We start from the raw sequence: 17,977 nt of genomic DNA, 5'->3' as shown, positions 1-17,977 counted from the left end.
ATGTATTTTGATGGGTATCAGAAAGATCATCATACAAATAACTTTGAAATAAGAATAAGAATAAGGATAATAAATTGCGTCAATGGGGAGAATTCTCCCCTATTTAGGATCTAATTGAGTTTTCTTTTTTATCTCTAAAGGACACCTTAGCAGAAGCTATCAGCTTTGAGAGAACACTGAAATCCTGGCAGCAAACTATAAATTGACCATTACCATTAAAAGAACTGCTAAATGAGAAACCATGTGCTCAGTATAAAACTAATTTCATGCTTTCAAAAGCACACAGTGGCTTCTAGCAAGATAGTGGCCCTGGGACTTGCAAAGACAGATTGGCTAATACAAATGGTGTGCTCCTGATGCAGTCTGCTTAGCCAAGCTTTACATGTACTGGCAGTAAATGGAAATTCTCGAATCTTCTGTCAAACAAATACATACTTATCTATAACTTTAGAGCTGAAAGCTATAAAACAGCTGCCTCATAAATAAATTTAGCAAGAAGACACATGAGCTGTGCTAGTTCCTCATAAAAAAAATCTACATAAACAGACATTATTTTAGCAAGCAAAATACTATTTTGAATACATCATAACAATTTTCAACTCTTTTTCTGTATTAAACAAGTTAATACCACCAGATCGGAACATAATTAAAGATGGTTTCAACATAGACTAAGCACATCAGCAGCACTGTGACGCTTAATAAGTAACTTGCAGATTAAATAAATTGTGTGTTTTGCAATAGGTAAAATTTCTGGTCCAAGCTTTTTATATAGCTACATGCTATCTATTGCTCTGTAAGATCTTTTTCAACTTTAAGATTTACGAATATAAACTCCATATAGTAGCTTCAGCACCCTATTTTTAAATAAAACTTGCTGGACTTAATGTCAAATTTACTTAAAGCATGGTTAGACACAAGTGACAGTAATTTTATCTCTCTCTCATGAAACAAGTTGTCACAGCAAATGAATTATTGGAGGTTGTTCTGTACATAAGAGGTCATAACTCTTAACATTAATAATGTCAGGTTTATATAAGAAGTCAACTCCAGCATGCATTTTATTTCATTCACTTTCTTAGTTTATCTTATGAATACCATTGGTCTCTTATGTATTCTTCATATCATCATGACTCAAAATTGGATTTAATGTAAATGACAGCTTTCTTTGTGACCAGTGGTATACAAATCATACTATTAATCAGCTTACTTCTATAATGATCAGCAAATCATATAGTATCATTGACATGTTCTGAAATATTTAAAATGCACAGAAAGTCACCTACTGGTAAGATATCCTCTGCAAACAGCAAGTAAAGAAAGAAGGAGGCTTACCACATATACTTATGAGCTACTTTTACATTAAAAAAACCCATCACATATACCTTGCCTTTTTGTTATCCCATCTGCTATTTCCACTGTGATAACTAGAATACAAATGACATACTCACAGAAATAGTGCCAAACATGTAAGCATCTAGTAGTGATATCTCAAAGCTAACCAGAAAAGTTTAATAATAAAATCATGCTCACCTCTTCTAGGAAGTCCACTCCACATAATGACAATACTATTTAACCAGCTTAAATAGCAACCAAGTTAGATAAACAAAAACTTCCAGTATGTGACCAATATGATCTACGGTGCTACAGAGACTTGGCTCCAGCCCTGATCAACTGTGTGACAGTACACTGTTATACCAATGCAGCTTCAAACCTTCCCACATGCCGGCTTATTGCATTGCTCATTGAAAATCCTTTACACGCTGGCAACATTTTAGGGAAGGAGGACAAGCACACTGAGTCATTTGTAAAGAAAGCAAAGCAATTTCAGTTCTATATCTTCATGCGTACTGAACACAGAGCACTATCAAAGTAGAAGTCTGTGATGGATTTATGCTTAGAAACAGGCAACCTAAGCCTTCATTATCAATACATGAAATCAGCAACTGTGATCAAATTCAAGCAAACCATAAAAAGGATATGATTATGAAAGGCTCTACAGATTTAGCTCAAAACCACACAGAATGAAGAATCATCTATCTAAATTGTGTAAATGTTAAAAATAGATTTGCCTTTTCCACAGTGAATAGGAGACAGAGGAGAATCAGCAGCCTGTATTCAGAGGAGATTTATTATCGGAAAAGCCTGAAATAAATAAATAACAATAAAAATAAATTAAATAAAAGTCATTCCTGGACTCTTTTGCATATGAATAGGAGCACTCACTTATACAATTATGTAAAGGATACAAAAATCGGCATAAGAGAGCAAGAATATTCACAGCCATGTTCATCTCTAATATAAAGAGTAATGTAAATATTTGCAGGGGGAAGGGGAATGGAGTATTGGCCTAGACTAGATCTTCTGTACAGTAGAACACAGTAAATATTTTCAGAGATAATTCAACAGCTAAGTGCATACCAGCATATGACAAAGCACTTTTCTTTTTCACTTTCATTACGTACTAAAGGACATTTTCTCATTCGCCCCAACTTCCCAATATGTAAACCTTGCTGTCTTTCCATCTGCTTCATACAGGTTATCTTTCCCCACAAAGAAGAGGAGCATATGTACAAGATAGAAAATACAGATACACAATACTGTTGCAACAAGAATAAACTGAAGATCAGGGAGAGATTAAGTTTGCAAAGCAAAAAGGCACATGAGTTTCTGTTAAACAATTACATGAATATCTAAACATACTAGGGTACTAGCATTTGGTGTAAGGGAAAGTATCTCAGAACAAGATACATATAGTATGTTAATACTGATTTATTTTTTTAGTTAAATCAGAAGTGTAGGGGACCAGGTGTTTTTAAACAGCTAAATGACTGTCTAAAATCATCATCATCATCATCTTGCATTTATATAGCACCTTTCATCCCACAGGACTACAACACTTTACCGCAGCATTTCTCAAACTGGGGTCCACTCCAGGGGGTCTACAGGCCTTGCTAATCAACTCCTCCCACTCCTTCCCAGCACCTCCTGCACACCAGGGAACAGTTGTTCAGTGGCATGCAGGAGGCACTGGGAGGGAGGGGGAAGAGCGGGGATAGGGTGCATTCAGGAGATGGGACGGAAAGAGGCAGGGAAGAGGAGGAGCAGGAAATGATGGAGCAAGGGTGGGTCCTTGGGAGAAGGGTTGGAGTGGGGAGGGTGGGGTTTGGGGCTGAGAAGCAGTCTGGGGATGGGGGGGTCCATGAAAAATGTTACATCAAAATGGGGGTCATCGAGTTGCTAAAATTTGAGAACCGCTGCTCTACAGACATAGCAATCATATATAAACAGAGGACCCAGTTTTGCAATAAGACCTCTGTGGGAACACCTTCATACCTATGTAGAGCCATCTCTGACTGCAGTGGGTCTCTACGGAGGTATAAGTGTCCACCCCTGCAGGTTTGGGGCCCACAGCCTGACTAGTGATTATGTCACGCACCACTATGCAGAAACGTGGCCAGGTTTAACAGCAAACCACCATGTCAGACAATTTAGGACAGGAAGTGAACATTTCCTTATTGAAAGGAGGGCCCAATTATAAATTCATCAAGACATAACTCCAACTGGGGAGAATTTACTGAACAATTGATGAACACCCACATTTGCAACATGGATAATATATTTAATCTACACATAGCCTGTGAATAATGTAAAAAGAGCCTCAAGAATGTTTTGTCCAATTCTTTCAGCTACAGTCCCCAATTTTCCATGTACAAATACAGACCAAAATAATTTTGCATGTACAAATATCCCAGGCATCTACCAATCTGTGCGCCCAAAACTGCATGTCCAGTCCTATAAAGCACAAAATTAAGAGTATGCTGGTGGATAATTAGCACTAAAATTCCTAGTTAATCAAAGGGATGTTCTCCCCGCTCCTTCTGGGGGATTTTTGTATGTTCTGCCTCAATTCTTCACCAACTGCTAAAAATGAACCTTAACTAACCAATAATGGAGAAGTAAAAAATCCCAAGAGGTAACCTGTAGGTGCAATTCATGCACCAGCCCATATCTGGAACTGGGGCAATGTGCACTATATACAGAAGGATTCATAACTCCCCCACAGCGGACCTCCCCCAGGTATTTGTATACTTTCTGGGCACTGGATCTACCTTGCACAGATCTGCTGGCTGCAGCAAGCTGCAGGAAAAAAGCAATGTTTTTCAACTACCACATATTTTCTAATATAGTCACCAGTAGATTTACACTACACCTTTTCTATCTTTGAACGAGGAATTACAAACATTATTCATAGCTATTAGTCTCTCAGTTAACACCTATTATGTAAATAATAATATGTCAATCATTTATCACCACAAAACACCACAAAGTACACCAAAACAATACAATGAGGTCCCTTCTTAGTTTCAAAATGGGTGATTGCTTTGGTATGACAGAAAACAGCAATGTATATATCATATATACATACACACACGAATGAATTAATGGCTAGAAAATACATTGATTTACGCTATATTTCATTTTCCCAGAAAAAAATAAATTTTGAAGATACTTAAGGAGCAGAAATAAAATGCTGCCCTCCACTCAACAAAAGTCTACAACAGTTACTAGTAAGAAATGAACACGGCCTCTAGACCTCACTTAATACTCATCTAAATTACATTAATGGAATTATTAATTTTGGCTTTTAGTGAAAGATATGAACTAATCATTTATGTAAAGGCCAGACTATCCCCTTCTGCTATCCTAATCCAGTAACACTCTCTTGCACACACTGAAATGGTGACAGAGTGCCAGCCATAAAGCATCGTGCCTCCTACTCAAAGCCTATGGAGCTCCTTTTTTTGAGTTATTGTGCACAGGGTTTGGGCTTTACAAAGAAGAGGAAGAAGAGTTAGAAGTAGCATTAACTAGGCTCTGTATCCTACCCCCTGGTACATCCCTCCCTCTTTCTCAGAGCAAGCTTTGAAAATAAAATGGCAAGGGTTAAAACTAACTAAACGGAACAGGCAAAATTGACATTGAGAAAATGTACTATACTAGGGGTACCACAGCACCTAATAGCAAAAATCCCTTCCCCCAAAAAACACAAGATGTGTGCAGTAAAACTGTGCTAACTCATGCTCCTGTTCTTGTAATCCTTGTTCTCCATTTTCCTGACTTCTCCCTCCCATCTCTCTATTTAGGGATATTCCAGTCCTGCAAACACTTATGCACATGAGTAATTTTGCCCTCGAGAGTAGACTATTAGCATTTAAGCTCTTCAGGGCCAGGGCTGTTTGTCTGGTGCCTAGCTCGCTTTTCAATGCTCACTAAAATACACCGACAGATATTTTTCTTCAAAGAGAAAACTAGAAAGGAGTTCAAGGCCTAGTTCAATAAGATTGTGAGAGTCAGATTCTGATCTCCAACAAGGCAGTAGAAATAGTCGTAAGTGGGACAGAGACAAAGCTCTGGCACAGCTGAGGACTTGGGGCTGTATATCCAGATTCCAATTTAGGATCAGATTCTGCTCACAATTAAAACATGGTGAGTAACTCCACTGCAGTCAATAGCATTACTCACTCCAGATTTATGCTGTTGTAACAGAGCTTAGTCTATCCCTTATTCAGCCTTTCTTATTGACCTGACAAAATTCTGCTCACCTATTCACCAGAGACAGTAATTTCTTTACAGTCTAGACTAAATACTTACCCCCTCCCAAATTGCCCTCCAGCATCATCATGGCAAAGGTGGATGAGTAGATATTGTAGCTGGGCTGGTACATTTTTAGAGCAATCTTCCAAGGTTTCCTTATAGTAACTTTAAATGTTTCACTGATAGCCTCAGAGAGTCATCTTAACTATAGGCAGGACCACTAAGATGCTACTTTTCATTTCATAGAATTCTTACATTTTATTACCATGTGTTAGATCCTGCAACTATCACAAATACAGATGATGTTACAGGGTTAGATCCTGCTACTTGATCTGCCTGTATGCTCCCCTGGGCCTTCATGGGGCACCACTAACGTGAAAGGGATTGCTGCATAGGTGCAGAATGCCCCTGGGCAAACAGCTACCGGATCTAGCCCTGCAGCGTGACAGTATTCTGCCCGGATAGAAACCTGTGAGCAAATAGATGTACATGCCAGCATAACAGACGACGTACCCATGCTGCTGAAGGAGCATACTGTGGCAAACAGACACCCAATCTCTGTTCCCCAGCAAACTCACTGAGAGGCCACTCCACAGGTCTTCAATTACGCAAGGACTGCAAAATGGCATCACTGAGCGTAATCTGCATGTTAATTCACATTTGCTCCCTAAAGCAGCCCAGAACCCAAAGAAAATTATTCCATTTCTCAGAAACAGGAGGGGCATAGAGCACAAAGAGCACTTCCAGAATCTGTGATGTACATGAGTACAGAGAACGGCAACAAAAAAATGTTAGGAGTATGGAACAACTTCTATATGAGGCGAGATTAAAAAGACTAGGATTGTTCATCTTATAAAGGAGACAACTAAAGTGGGATATGATGGAGGTTTATAAAATCATGAGCTGTGTGGAGAAATGGAATACGAGAATGTTATTTATCACTTCTCATAACACAAAAACCAGGGGTCACCCAATTCATTTAACAAAAGGAAGCACTTCTTCACACGACTGTAAGCCCAGCTTGATATGAGCAATTGTACAGGCCAAGTGGATAAGTTCTCAGAGGCTACAGACTGGATGAGGTCTCAGGCTACCTCAAAAACTACACAGTCAGCCTGTGAAACTTGTTGCCAGGGAATGTTGTGAAGGCCAAAAATATAACTGGGTTCAAAAAAGAACTAGATAAATTCATGTAAGATAGGTCAATCATTGGCTATTTGCCAAGATGGTCAGGGATGCAACCTGTGCTCCGGGTGTCCCTAAACCTTCAACTGCCAGAAGCTGAGACTGCATGACAGGGGATTGCCCTGTTCTGTTCATTCCCTTTGAAGCATCAGGCACTGGCCACTGTCAGAAGACAGGATACTGGGCTGGATGGACTACTGAGTTGACCCAATATGGCCGTTCTTATGTTCTTAATTCAGTGTAAAAGATATTTTGCCTTTTTCCAGACATTTTTTCCAGTTTTAATACAACCAAGGCAGAAACCACAAGCAGACTCCCCCAAACCCAATATCCCAAGAGGTTGATAAGCATTTTCAGTAGCGATAGCACTGCTGGGTAAACTACCTGTCCAAAAGGGAATGAAGTGAAGTAGGAGGAGGCCATTCATAAAACCAGCAACAGTATGTATAACACGCATCACTGCTGTCCTGCAAAGGGATTCATAAAAAAAAAAAGTTTTGTTTAAAAATCCACTACATATAGCAACCGAATTTAGCAAAAAATTAGCAGAATTGCAGATTAAGTACCACATCTGTTGCAAGCTTGCAGCACCATCTTGTGGGAATTTCACATTGCTACACTATTGTTTTTCAGAAACACTGAGAATTTTATTCCAGTAAACATATTGGCTCTTAGATCAAAGGTATATTTTATTACAGTCTATGCAAGGCATTATGTTTAAGGATTTTTTTTCTTTTACCAATAATGAAGTTAATGTAATTCAACTACACAAATAAAATGCCTAACCCTTATAGCAGCAAGCACTATACAGATCAGTAAAATTAGTAAATATATTTCTGGAGGATACAAGTTGATTAACAAAAGAAATATTAATTTCAAGTAATGTGCAGTTTAATGAAGCAACCAATCCTAATTTTTACAGGTAGATGTGGGTAAAGGTACGCATTCAAGGCACACCCCCAAAGGAGCTGCAAGCAGCTGGAATGGAGAACGTCTAAGGACAAAAGAGTGTGGGAGACAGGAGACCAAGAGTTACAGTTTTAGGTTACTTACATTGCCAACAAAGCAGCATAAGTACACAGCTCAAAGAACTCAAAATATACAGTGCAAAGAAATACTATAGGGGTTGCATTTTCCAGCAACACATAAATAATTTTATTTCATTAAATGGTGTCGTCTCACTCATTCGGAATACTTTTGAAAAAATTCACAATGAAACCAGCAGGGTATACGCATCAATTTGATCATCATTTTCTAACACAGGCCTGATTGCCAGCAATATATCCAAGTGATACACATTTCATCCTTAGATTCAACATAAATCAAAACATAAGAACACCAAACCAAGGAAACAGAAAAAAATCAAGCATCCAGAAAAAAACTTAAAAGGAAGAGAAACAAAGATTTTAAAAAAGCAATGGCTTATCTCTTCAATCCAGTATTCCAAAGTTTTCAATTTAACCTTTAATGTAGCTCTGGTGTTTCTATAATAAATGAATAAATCCTTTCTATGAAGATCTGGAATCAGGCACTTGATCAATACTTTTATATACTAAATATTAAAAACAGCTATCTGTGCCTTCTCTAGACTGTAATTCTTCTCAACAATGGTATCTTGTCGGGGAGGGATCTCTTAGTGGTTTGAGCATTGGCCTCCTAAACCCAGGGTTCTCAATTCAATCCTTTAGGGGGCCATTTAGGGATGGGGGGCCTGTCAGGAACAGTACTTGGTCCTGCTAGTGAAGGCAGGGGACTGGACTCGAAGACTTTTCAAGGTCCTTTCTGGTTCTATGAGATAATAATATATGGAGATAAGCATAATCATCATCTTTTTGCATCTCGGAACAAGAATGAATTATGATTACCCCTCTTTCAAAGGTGACTTGCAAAGGATGTTTTTTTAAATATTGGACTTGAGGTCTTTTTGCTTCTTAGGAGGTAGAAAGGCAGCCTGATTTACTTTTCCTTTTACTAAAATAAAGAGTGAGAAGGAGGTGTAACCCTTCTGCCCCTCTGAGTTGGCAGCAACAAGGGCCGGGTTCAGTATCCAGGGGTTCCGTTTCAATAACACAATGCATAACTGGCTCGAGCCCCCACCCAGTGACCTGGGACACTTACATACCACCCCCCTGGGCGCCTCTAGGAGGCAATACTTCCCCTCTCACAAGCACGGAGTCTGAGTGTAGCAAAATCCTTTTATAAACGAGGGAAACATGCGGCATCACATTGGAGAAACACCCAAACAGGATTAACAAACCGTAGACAAAAACTCACCTCCAAGTACGTTTGGCAATGTCCTTTCCCCCTTAGGGTCTTAAGTCCAATCACCCAGTCCAGCAACCTGAAAGTCTCTGTTCAGTGCCACCCAGAGTCAAAAGTTATCTGCAGAGTTTTCCCCCCAGTCTGGAGAAATGGTGGGCGGAGAAGCCACACAGAGTGTTAACCGGCCACCTTACGGGGGCCAGGGGCCAACTGCTCCGCTCTCCGTGGAGTTCTGCTGCAGCTTCTTACACAACCAGCTCCACTCATCAGCTGTGCCGCTCCTCCAGCCGACCCGTGAGCCACTCCAGCTGTCCTGCAAACTGCTCCACTCCGCTCACTGTTCCAGGCCTGCTCCAACTTGCTGCAAACTGCCCGTCTACCAGCACCTTAGTGATAGGTATTCAGGCTCCCCCACTAGTTAACACAGCACTCAGTATCTCAGTTCAGCTTTTTTAGTGATTTCGCTGTAGTAGGGAGCCCTGGTGCTGGTGCACATTGGCCCAACGTGAATTCACTCAGTAGCTCTCATGGACCTAATGGAATCAAATTAGTCTACTGTTTACACGTGGAGAGAGGAAAGATGTGCAATTGGTGTTCAGCCCTCAAAAGGGCCCATCCATCAGGTATACACACCAGTCCCAACTCTCTCCAATTCACTGCATTTTGGAACCATGTCTTGTCTAGCAAGTAACTTAATTGAGGTTGAATCATTTCTGTATAAGCATTTCATAGTTCCTCATTCACATAATCAGGGTGACAACACTTTTTTCCTCCTGCTCCAATAACAAACAAATTGGGGATCCCAGAGGTGTCAAAATAACCATCCCAGGCTGCCATGGGCTATGTTAGGTGGGGTGAGTGTGCCAATGCAAATACCTGAAATTCCTTTCCACACTCCCTGAAATTCTTTCCGCACTCCCCATAATTCACCACCAGAAGTCAGGGTAGAGCTCATCCTGACTCTAAAGCATACCACCGACGTAAGCAAACAAAAAAAACTGATGCACCCAAACTATAATCTGTTAAAAATTCCAGATATTTTCACAATCATACTTGCAACTTCTTTGCAGAATTTAGAATTCTTGGAACAAAAACAAAACACAAAATTAAAAGAATACAGGAGTGGTTACTATTAAGGTCTGTTTGAAGCCTACATATCATAGAATAGAATGCTACATCTTTAAATACAGATATTTTTTTAATATTCCATACCTTAAATACATACTGTCCAATCCTGCAGTCCTTGAGCTACACAACATTGCCTGAATAAAAGCTGGATTAACATGAAGGAATCAACATGTTCAATGCTGCAGCTAGAATTGTTGCAATATATTTGTATTAGTGCTTTGTAAGATGAAAGACTTTGAATAATTTCCTTTCACAGAAATGAGGACCTAGGCCCATTTTTTTTTTTTTAAGGAAATAAATGGAACAGTGGCTATAATAGTATAAAGAGTAATAACAACAACCACCACCACCACCAGTAGTATTCTGTATTACCAACCAATCTTGTATATGGAGTATTAAAAAAGCTTTACTATCTCCGCAAGTTTAGCTTTTTTCTAACCAGAAATCACCATCTCTCTCATATGTTAATCAAGTACCTGTGCTTGTGCTTGCAAACAAAGTGTCTGTAGTTGTGTTTGTAGGTAGTTTCCCATTATTCAACTGCTTCACTCTTTTCAGGTGAGATTTCCCATTGTAATGAACTTGAGCCTGTGCTGCAGAGTTCAGCTGTATATTGCACACTTCACAGAAGGAAAATAGTATCCTCTTTTTTTCTTTACTTAATTGATAGTCTGGTCTATCATTCCTCAGTCCCTTCTCTTCAAAGCCCCGTAGAAAAGTTGATGGATTCATAATTCCATCTTCAAAGATTTGGTCAGGACTTATTGGGTGCTTCATACCTATAAAATGAACACAGTGTTGATGCCAGAAACCAAATAATAATACTCCGAAATAAGGATCTTATATACTTAATAAGTTTAAGAAGTATCAAGCATTGAGGACCAGGTTCATCCAAAAAAAAAAAAAAAAAAAGTTTCCGAACTGTGCAAGATGGTGCATTTTTTGTATTTGTGTCACTTCAGTGAGTTCAGCAATAATAAGCTGGTAATATGCAAATCTCAATGAACAATAGTATTTATTATCTTGTTCCACCAATTCTCTTTAAAAAAAAATTGAGTTTTTCATCCCGGCAGAGGTTAAGATTACTTGAGGTCCACCCCACTTCATTACAAATAGGTTCTGAAGCTTTTTGCTCACTGATACATAGAATAGTGCACAAATTCCTAAAGAAGTATTAGACCAAGAGGATGAAAAACAAAAAATGATGATGAAATTTTGGGGACAATAGAATATTTAAATAGATAAGGATAATGAACACTTTGCATTTATAGTACCCAACCATCTCAAAGCTTTGCAACATCATCAGTTATGCCTTACAACAGACCTGTGAGATAGATATTTTATTACTAAACAATTATATTGCAGTATCAGCTAGAGGCTAACTAGGTGGGGGGAGGAACTATACAAAATGAACATGACAGATTCTGTCCGCAAAAGCTTACAATTCTCATTATTTCCATAGGGCTTAAAAATGTACTTGCCTCTAGTGAGTAGGAACGTTGCCCTGGGAAATGAGGAAACCTACACTAGACAGTTTTATGAAAGTGTAATTTCAGAAAAAAAATTTGAAAAAAACTGGGTGGTGGGAGAGTTTCTAGTCCTTGTGGTTGTGAAGATAACCTCCCAAACGCAGCCCAAGCATAGAACAGACCCACTTGTTTCCTTCCTGAGCCTGCAAACATCCAAGTTCTATGCCTCTGCTACTCACAGCTTACTCTGCTTACTCACACAAAATAAAAAATGATGTTGGTTAGTTCCATTGCTGTTATTCACCACTTTGTTGTAAGCAGTTAAACTATCAAGAATCATGTCAGTTTCATGCTGCTGTTTGGGAAACATATGGATACCTCTGCCATTTGTTTACACAGGGATAAAAAACAAACAACCATATGACTCAGGCTTGTGGGGCTCACTCCAACTCTGGAGCTAAAAAAGGGTGGAATGTCCCATGCTGGAGCCTGAACCTCTATACAGCAATTTTTCAGCCCCAGAGCCCAAGCCCTGTGAGGCCAAGTCAGCTGACCCAGCTGCAGCCATTCTATGAATCTTTTATCCCTGTGCAAATGTAACCTACACTACAAACCCAGGGTTTGAACTCAGGCTTAAGCCTAACCCCAGTTCCACCTTCATACAAATCACACTAACCTAGGACTTGTTCCCAGGACTCCAAAGGGGTGGAGGGTGTCTCAGCCTGAGTCAAGCCAGGACCCAGAGTTCAAGTCTTTTGCTTTGCAGTGTAGATGCAGCCCAGCTGGACTTGTGCTCTGGCAATCCTCCAAAAGTATCCCATAGGCCCACGGGCCAACTTTCTTCATTCTCTGGACAGTCAAATTCTCACACACTGCACCATGAACAAAGGGCTATAGCGGCCACATTTTGGATGGGTGCTTGGACTCAGGCCCACATAATGCAATGTAGATACTGGAGCCAGAGACTGGGACCCAGGGTTCAACAAATCCTAATCTGGGATTACAATGAATGTAAACACTCAACCTCTAGGTTAAACCCAGGGTCTGCTAACCCAAGTTGTATTAACATGGAGCTTACATTGCAGTGTAGAAATATCCTATGAGATCAGCAGAGTTAGGCACTGGATTCATTCATGAAAAGACAAAAAAATGACTAGAGGGGGAACTTACATCAGTCAGAAGGATCTGGATGCTAGGAGAAGAGCCAGAGTATTATACTGATCAATACCGAGACTGATATAAGATGGAGAATCCAGCTTGTCCCAACAGCATCATACTACTCCTTTCAAGTACTACTGTGCTACCCTGAATCTCGCAAATGAGCGCTTTTCCTCTCCCCACTCAGTCTTCCATACTTAGCTGGGATTAGGTTTGGTTCTTTGGTTACTGTGCCTGGTAAATATTTCAAGCCACCATCTTAGGAAGAAGGAAAGTGAGGCAAAAAAAGGCTTACTTTCTCTAAGTTAAACAGCAGGTCATTTGCTGGGATGGAAATATTTCATCTCTCCTCCAAACCTTGCTTTAACCACTAGAGAATGGTATCCTCTCTTACATCCATTTTAGCACTTGCTGAATTTCTCTAAGGCATGATTTTATTGATAAAAACTATTCTTAAATACATCTATTTCTTATGCAGAATATTATGTTAAAGAATATATATCATCACATTCCCCTCCCCAAAAAACAGTCAAGAAAATTAACTGTATCGTAGCTGTCAGTAAAATTTATGCATATTGAATAATCAATACTCAAAGAGCCTTATTAAAAATCATTTTAGTTTCTGGGCATCTAACTACTTTTCAGACTAAGAAACACCTATCGCTTGTGATCTTTCAACCTAGGCTAGATACTGTCACACTAAATCATTTAAGCATAAGTATCATATTTCAAATGCAAGCAACCAAGATCCCTGACTCAGCTGAGTTTACATGACGTTTTCATCTGAAAATTTAATGTTTGCAGCTTCAGTATTTGTAACTTTTCAATTTTTCATACAATTACTTTCTTTTACTCTCTCTCCCCTATGTAAAAGATTGCTAATGTAGAGAATGTTGCATTTTTGGTTTCCTGAATTATCACTTTTATTGACATATGAAATTCATTTGTATATTCCATTTGTTTGGAAGTATGCAAAATGCACAACTGTATTAATCTCATGATATACTAGAGAACACAGATAAAGCATAAAGTAGAGCTGGTTGGATAATTTTCAACAAAACTTTTTCTGGTGGAAGACATTGCTTATTTGAAACCAAGATGCTTCCCAGAAAGGTGTTAATGGCCACTGTACCTTGAATGGCTCCCTTATAATATGTGCTAACTACATTCCCAGACTTAAAAAGCAGCTGTGTGTGGCTGGAAAGCTTGTCTCTCTCTCCAGAAAAGAAGTTGGTCCAGTAAAAGACATTACCTCTCCCATCTTGTTTCTCTAATATCCTGGGATCAACATGACAACAACTACACTACATATATCAGGGAACTACTCAGTTTTGATTACATTTTCAAGACACATGCTAATTAGGCACAGCAAAGACTTAAACCTTAGACTCCCATGTCTCAGGCCAGTGTCCTAACCAGAGGGAGTCAGTCAATCTGTCTTGCCCCCTCCATCAAAGTAAAAACATTTGAAACCTCATTTATTTATTTGCAAAACAATTGTTATTTCCCAGCCAGCCCTAATAAAAAGTATTGTCTTGTTTGGCATTAGTACAGATCAAATTACATGCTAGAGCAATTTTCAATATGCTACAAGGCTGAATTTTAGAAATTGTTAAACCAAATTCTTCAAATCTGTGTGCTTAAGTTGGGTTTCTAAATAAAAGTGCTGAGCACCCAACAAACCCAGCAGAGCCCCTAGGAACTACAGGTGCTAAACATCTCTCAAAAAGGTGCTGTGACAAAGTTCCTCCTCCACCTTGGTGGGTCCTGCGCTTATTGGCGGATTTGTTCACCTCAGTGATCTTCCCTTCTTGTGGAACCCACAGTCTGAGTCAGCTCCTCCTGTGTCTGATCAGGAGTTGGGAGGTTTGGGGGGAACCCAGGCCCGCCCTCTACTCCGGGTTCCAGCCCAGGGCCCTGTGGATCGCAGCTGTCTATAGTGCCTCCTGTAACAGTTGCAGGACAGCTACAACTCCCTGGGCTACTTCCCCATGGCCTCCTCCAAACACCTTCTTTATCCTCACCACAGGACCTTCCTCCTGGTGTCTGATAATGCTTGTCCTCCTCAATCCTCCAGCAGTACACTCTCTCACTCTCAGCTCCTTGCCTTCTTGCTCCCAGCTCCTCACACACGCTCCTTCTCCTCTGGCTCCTCCCTGCCTGACTGGAGTGAGCTCCTTTTTAAACCCAGGTGCCCTGATTAGCCTGCCTTGATTGGCTGCAGGTGTTCTAATTAAAGTAGCTATCTCTACTGCCTTCTAGAAAGATCTTAATTGGCTCCAGGTGCCTTGATTAACCTGGAGCAACTGCCATTTGGTTACCAGGGTACTAGGGATTTGTTTAGCCTGGGGCTAACATACCTGTTTCTCAGTACTTTACTGTAGCCATCTGGCCTTGCCCCATCACAGTGCCTAAAAATGGCTTTAAGAGCCTTTCTACACTGGCAGAGTTACAGCGCTGGCAGTTAGAGCACTGCTCAGAGTGCGCTGAAGGGAAACGGCTGTTGTGTTCACACTGTCTGCTACCTGCACAATAGCATGTTCACACTTGCAGCGGTATTTGCAGCGGTGCACTCTGGGCAGCTATCCCACAGAGCATCTTTTCCTCTTCTGCTGCTAAGAGCTGTGGGAAGGTGGAGGAGGTCACAGCGCATCCTGGGTCCTGTCCCAATGTCCCGTGATGCATTGCTTCGCATTCCAGCAATCCCCGTGCTTCCATTCACATTTGGCGCCATCTTTCAACGGTTTGTGTGCTGCGCGCTCTGCCTCTTCGGTTTGCAGGAACGGATTCCGTACTGTTGACCAATATGCAGCTCGCTCAAACACTCACGAGTGGCAGTGGAGTTATTCCTTAAACTACAAAAGACAAGAGGAGTGAGACATCGAGCTCGCCACGCATAGTAGCTACAACACGAGATTGCTTGTGGCATTCATGGAGTGCTGACCACAGTGGAACACTACTTTTTGGCTCTGGAAACAAGCACTGAGTGGTGGGATCACATCCTCATGCACATTTGGGATGATGAGCAGTGGCTGCAGAACTTTCGGATGAGGAAAGCCACATTCATGGGACTGACTGTGTGATGAGCTCGCCCCAGCCCTGTGATGCAAGGACACGAGAATATGAGCTGCTCTGTTGCTGGAGAAGTGCGAGGAAATTGCACTGTGCAAGGCAATTGCACTGTGCAAGTTGGCTACTACAGACTGCTACCAATTGGTTTCTAACCAGTTCGTAGTGGTAAAGTTGATGGAGGCGTGCAGGGCCATTAATCACATCCTGCTCCAAAAGACCATGACTCTGGGCAACGTGCATGACATTGTGGATGGCTTTGCACAAATGGGCTTCTCTAATTGAAGAGGGTTGATAGATGGCATGCATATTCCAACTGGAGCACCAGACCACCAAATACATTAATCAGAAGGGGTATTTCTCAATGGTTCTCCACCAAGTGCTTGTGGATCACTGTGGGCATTTCGCAGACATTAACGCAGACTGGTCCAGAAAGGTGAATGACACATGCATCTTTCGGAACACGGGCCTGTTCAGGAAGCTGCAAGCAGGGACTTTTTTCCCAGACCAGAAGATCACCGTAGGGGAAGTCGAAATGCACACTGTGATCCCGGTAGACCCTGTCTACCCCTTAATGCCGTGGCTTATGAAGCCATACACGGGGCACCTTGACAGCAGCAACAAGCGGTTCAAAAACAGACCAAGCAAGTGCAGAATGACTGTTGAGTGTACTTTTGGCTGTTTAAAGGCCCACTGGCATGGCCTAAATGGGATACTGGACCTGGCTGATGATAATATTCCTATGCTTATAGCCGTGTGCTGTACACTCTAATACTTGTGAAGGAAACGGTGAAAGCTTCACTCAGGGCTGGACTGCTGAGGCTTAGTGCTGGAGGCTGAATTTGAACAGCCAGAGACCAGGGCTATTAGAGGGGTGCAGCATGGGGCCATAAGGATCTAGGATGCCTTGAGGGAGCAATTTGAAGCTGAAAACTACCAATATTTATAGCTATGCTCAGGTGTGCAGTGCTTGTAACGCTAGGAGGTGATTGTGATTGGTACAGGCGATGCACTATGAAGATGTAAGAAAATTGCATGTTGCTTTGCAGGACTCTGTTTGCTTTCAATTAGTGGAATAAAGATTTCTTTCAAACCAAAACAATTATTTTATTTAAAAACAATAACCAGAGGGGAGAGAGAGACAAAAAAACCCACATCAGCACTGAGTGGGATGGAAGAGCGGGTCCCAGGAGATGGAATCCAGGGATGGTTAAAGATTTGTGTATATCCAGGTATTATATCCAGCCTCCTCCAGTGCAGCAGGTACTGTACTACAACAGGGCTAAACTGCAGAAGGACGTGTGTTGAGTAAAGTGAGTACTGGGAGTCCGCAGGGCTGGGCTGTGATGGGGCAGAAGTGGAATGCAGCAGATACAGACTGGAGCCAGGAGATTGATAAGAGCGTGCTGGCAGTGTCTGGGAGGTGCATGGGAAAGAGTTTTGAGACAGGGGCTATAGAGGAAGGCAGGAGCGGAGCTGCTTGGTTTACAGTGCTAGGAGCACCTGGAGCATGTCCACGTGACGCTCCATAACCTTTAAGAGCTGCTCCATGGTTTCGTTTTGGTGTGCAGCATTCTTCTTTCGGTCCCTCTCCGTGTTGTCCCACCACTCCTTCTATTCTTGTTTTTCGGCCACGGAGTGCATCATGACATCACACAGAAAGTCCTTCGTGGCCGCTTTCTAATTCTGAGCAGCCGTTCCACTGGCGATCAAGAGAGAGGCTGGTTTCCCAAGGCCATATCTGTGAAGCCAAAATGCAACATTTTACAGAGCAGTATTATTTAAAACACAGCCTCTATTCACATACCTGTCACTAACTGGCTGACCCCAAGCAAGCACACGAGCCACAAGACCCCCAAAATGGTGAGCAACCGCAGGGGCAGGTGAAATCATTGTTCCAGGACCTTACTGTAGACTGGGCACGTGGCTCTTGGGGAGAGCCGGCACCGTAGGGGGGATTCTTGTCCCCACATTTTCCACAGGCTGCGTTTGTTATGTAAGATCTCGCTGCTGAGTGTGAGCACAGAATCAAGGGAAGGTCTTCTCTGAGACGGCGGATTCTGCCCTGGCCCTTATGCAGCTCACCTGTGTGCATCAATGGTTTCCCTCCG

The 17,977-nt window shown here is 41.4% G+C and overlaps 1 protein-coding gene across 2 annotated transcripts in view; it reads right to left on the bottom strand.

Moving 5' to 3' along the window:
* Window positions 1-10,947, bottom strand: part of ZNF385B (zinc finger protein 385B) — a 235,235-nt gene extending 224,288 nt beyond the window's left edge. The window contains exon 1 of one of the 2 annotated variants that reach the window (XM_032783818.2): window positions 10,647-10,947. In XM_032783818.2, the coding sequence (XP_032639709.1) occupies window positions 10,647-10,947 (301 nt within the window). Of the gene's footprint in view, window positions 1-1,530; window positions 1,633-10,646 lie in introns of those variants that run through there. The other variant, XM_075070077.1, reaches the window with a different exon arrangement.
* Window positions 10,948-17,977: the final 7,030 nt, after the last annotated feature.

This window comes from Chelonoidis abingdonii, chromosome 10, assembly GCF_003597395.2.
Source record: "Chelonoidis abingdonii isolate Lonesome George chromosome 10, CheloAbing_2.0, whole genome shotgun sequence".
Classification (NCBI taxonomy): Eukaryota; Metazoa; Chordata; order Testudines; family Testudinidae; genus Chelonoidis; species Chelonoidis abingdonii.
The sequence above is the reverse complement of the archived record's forward strand: the minus strand, read 5'-3'. Positions and strand labels throughout refer to the sequence as shown.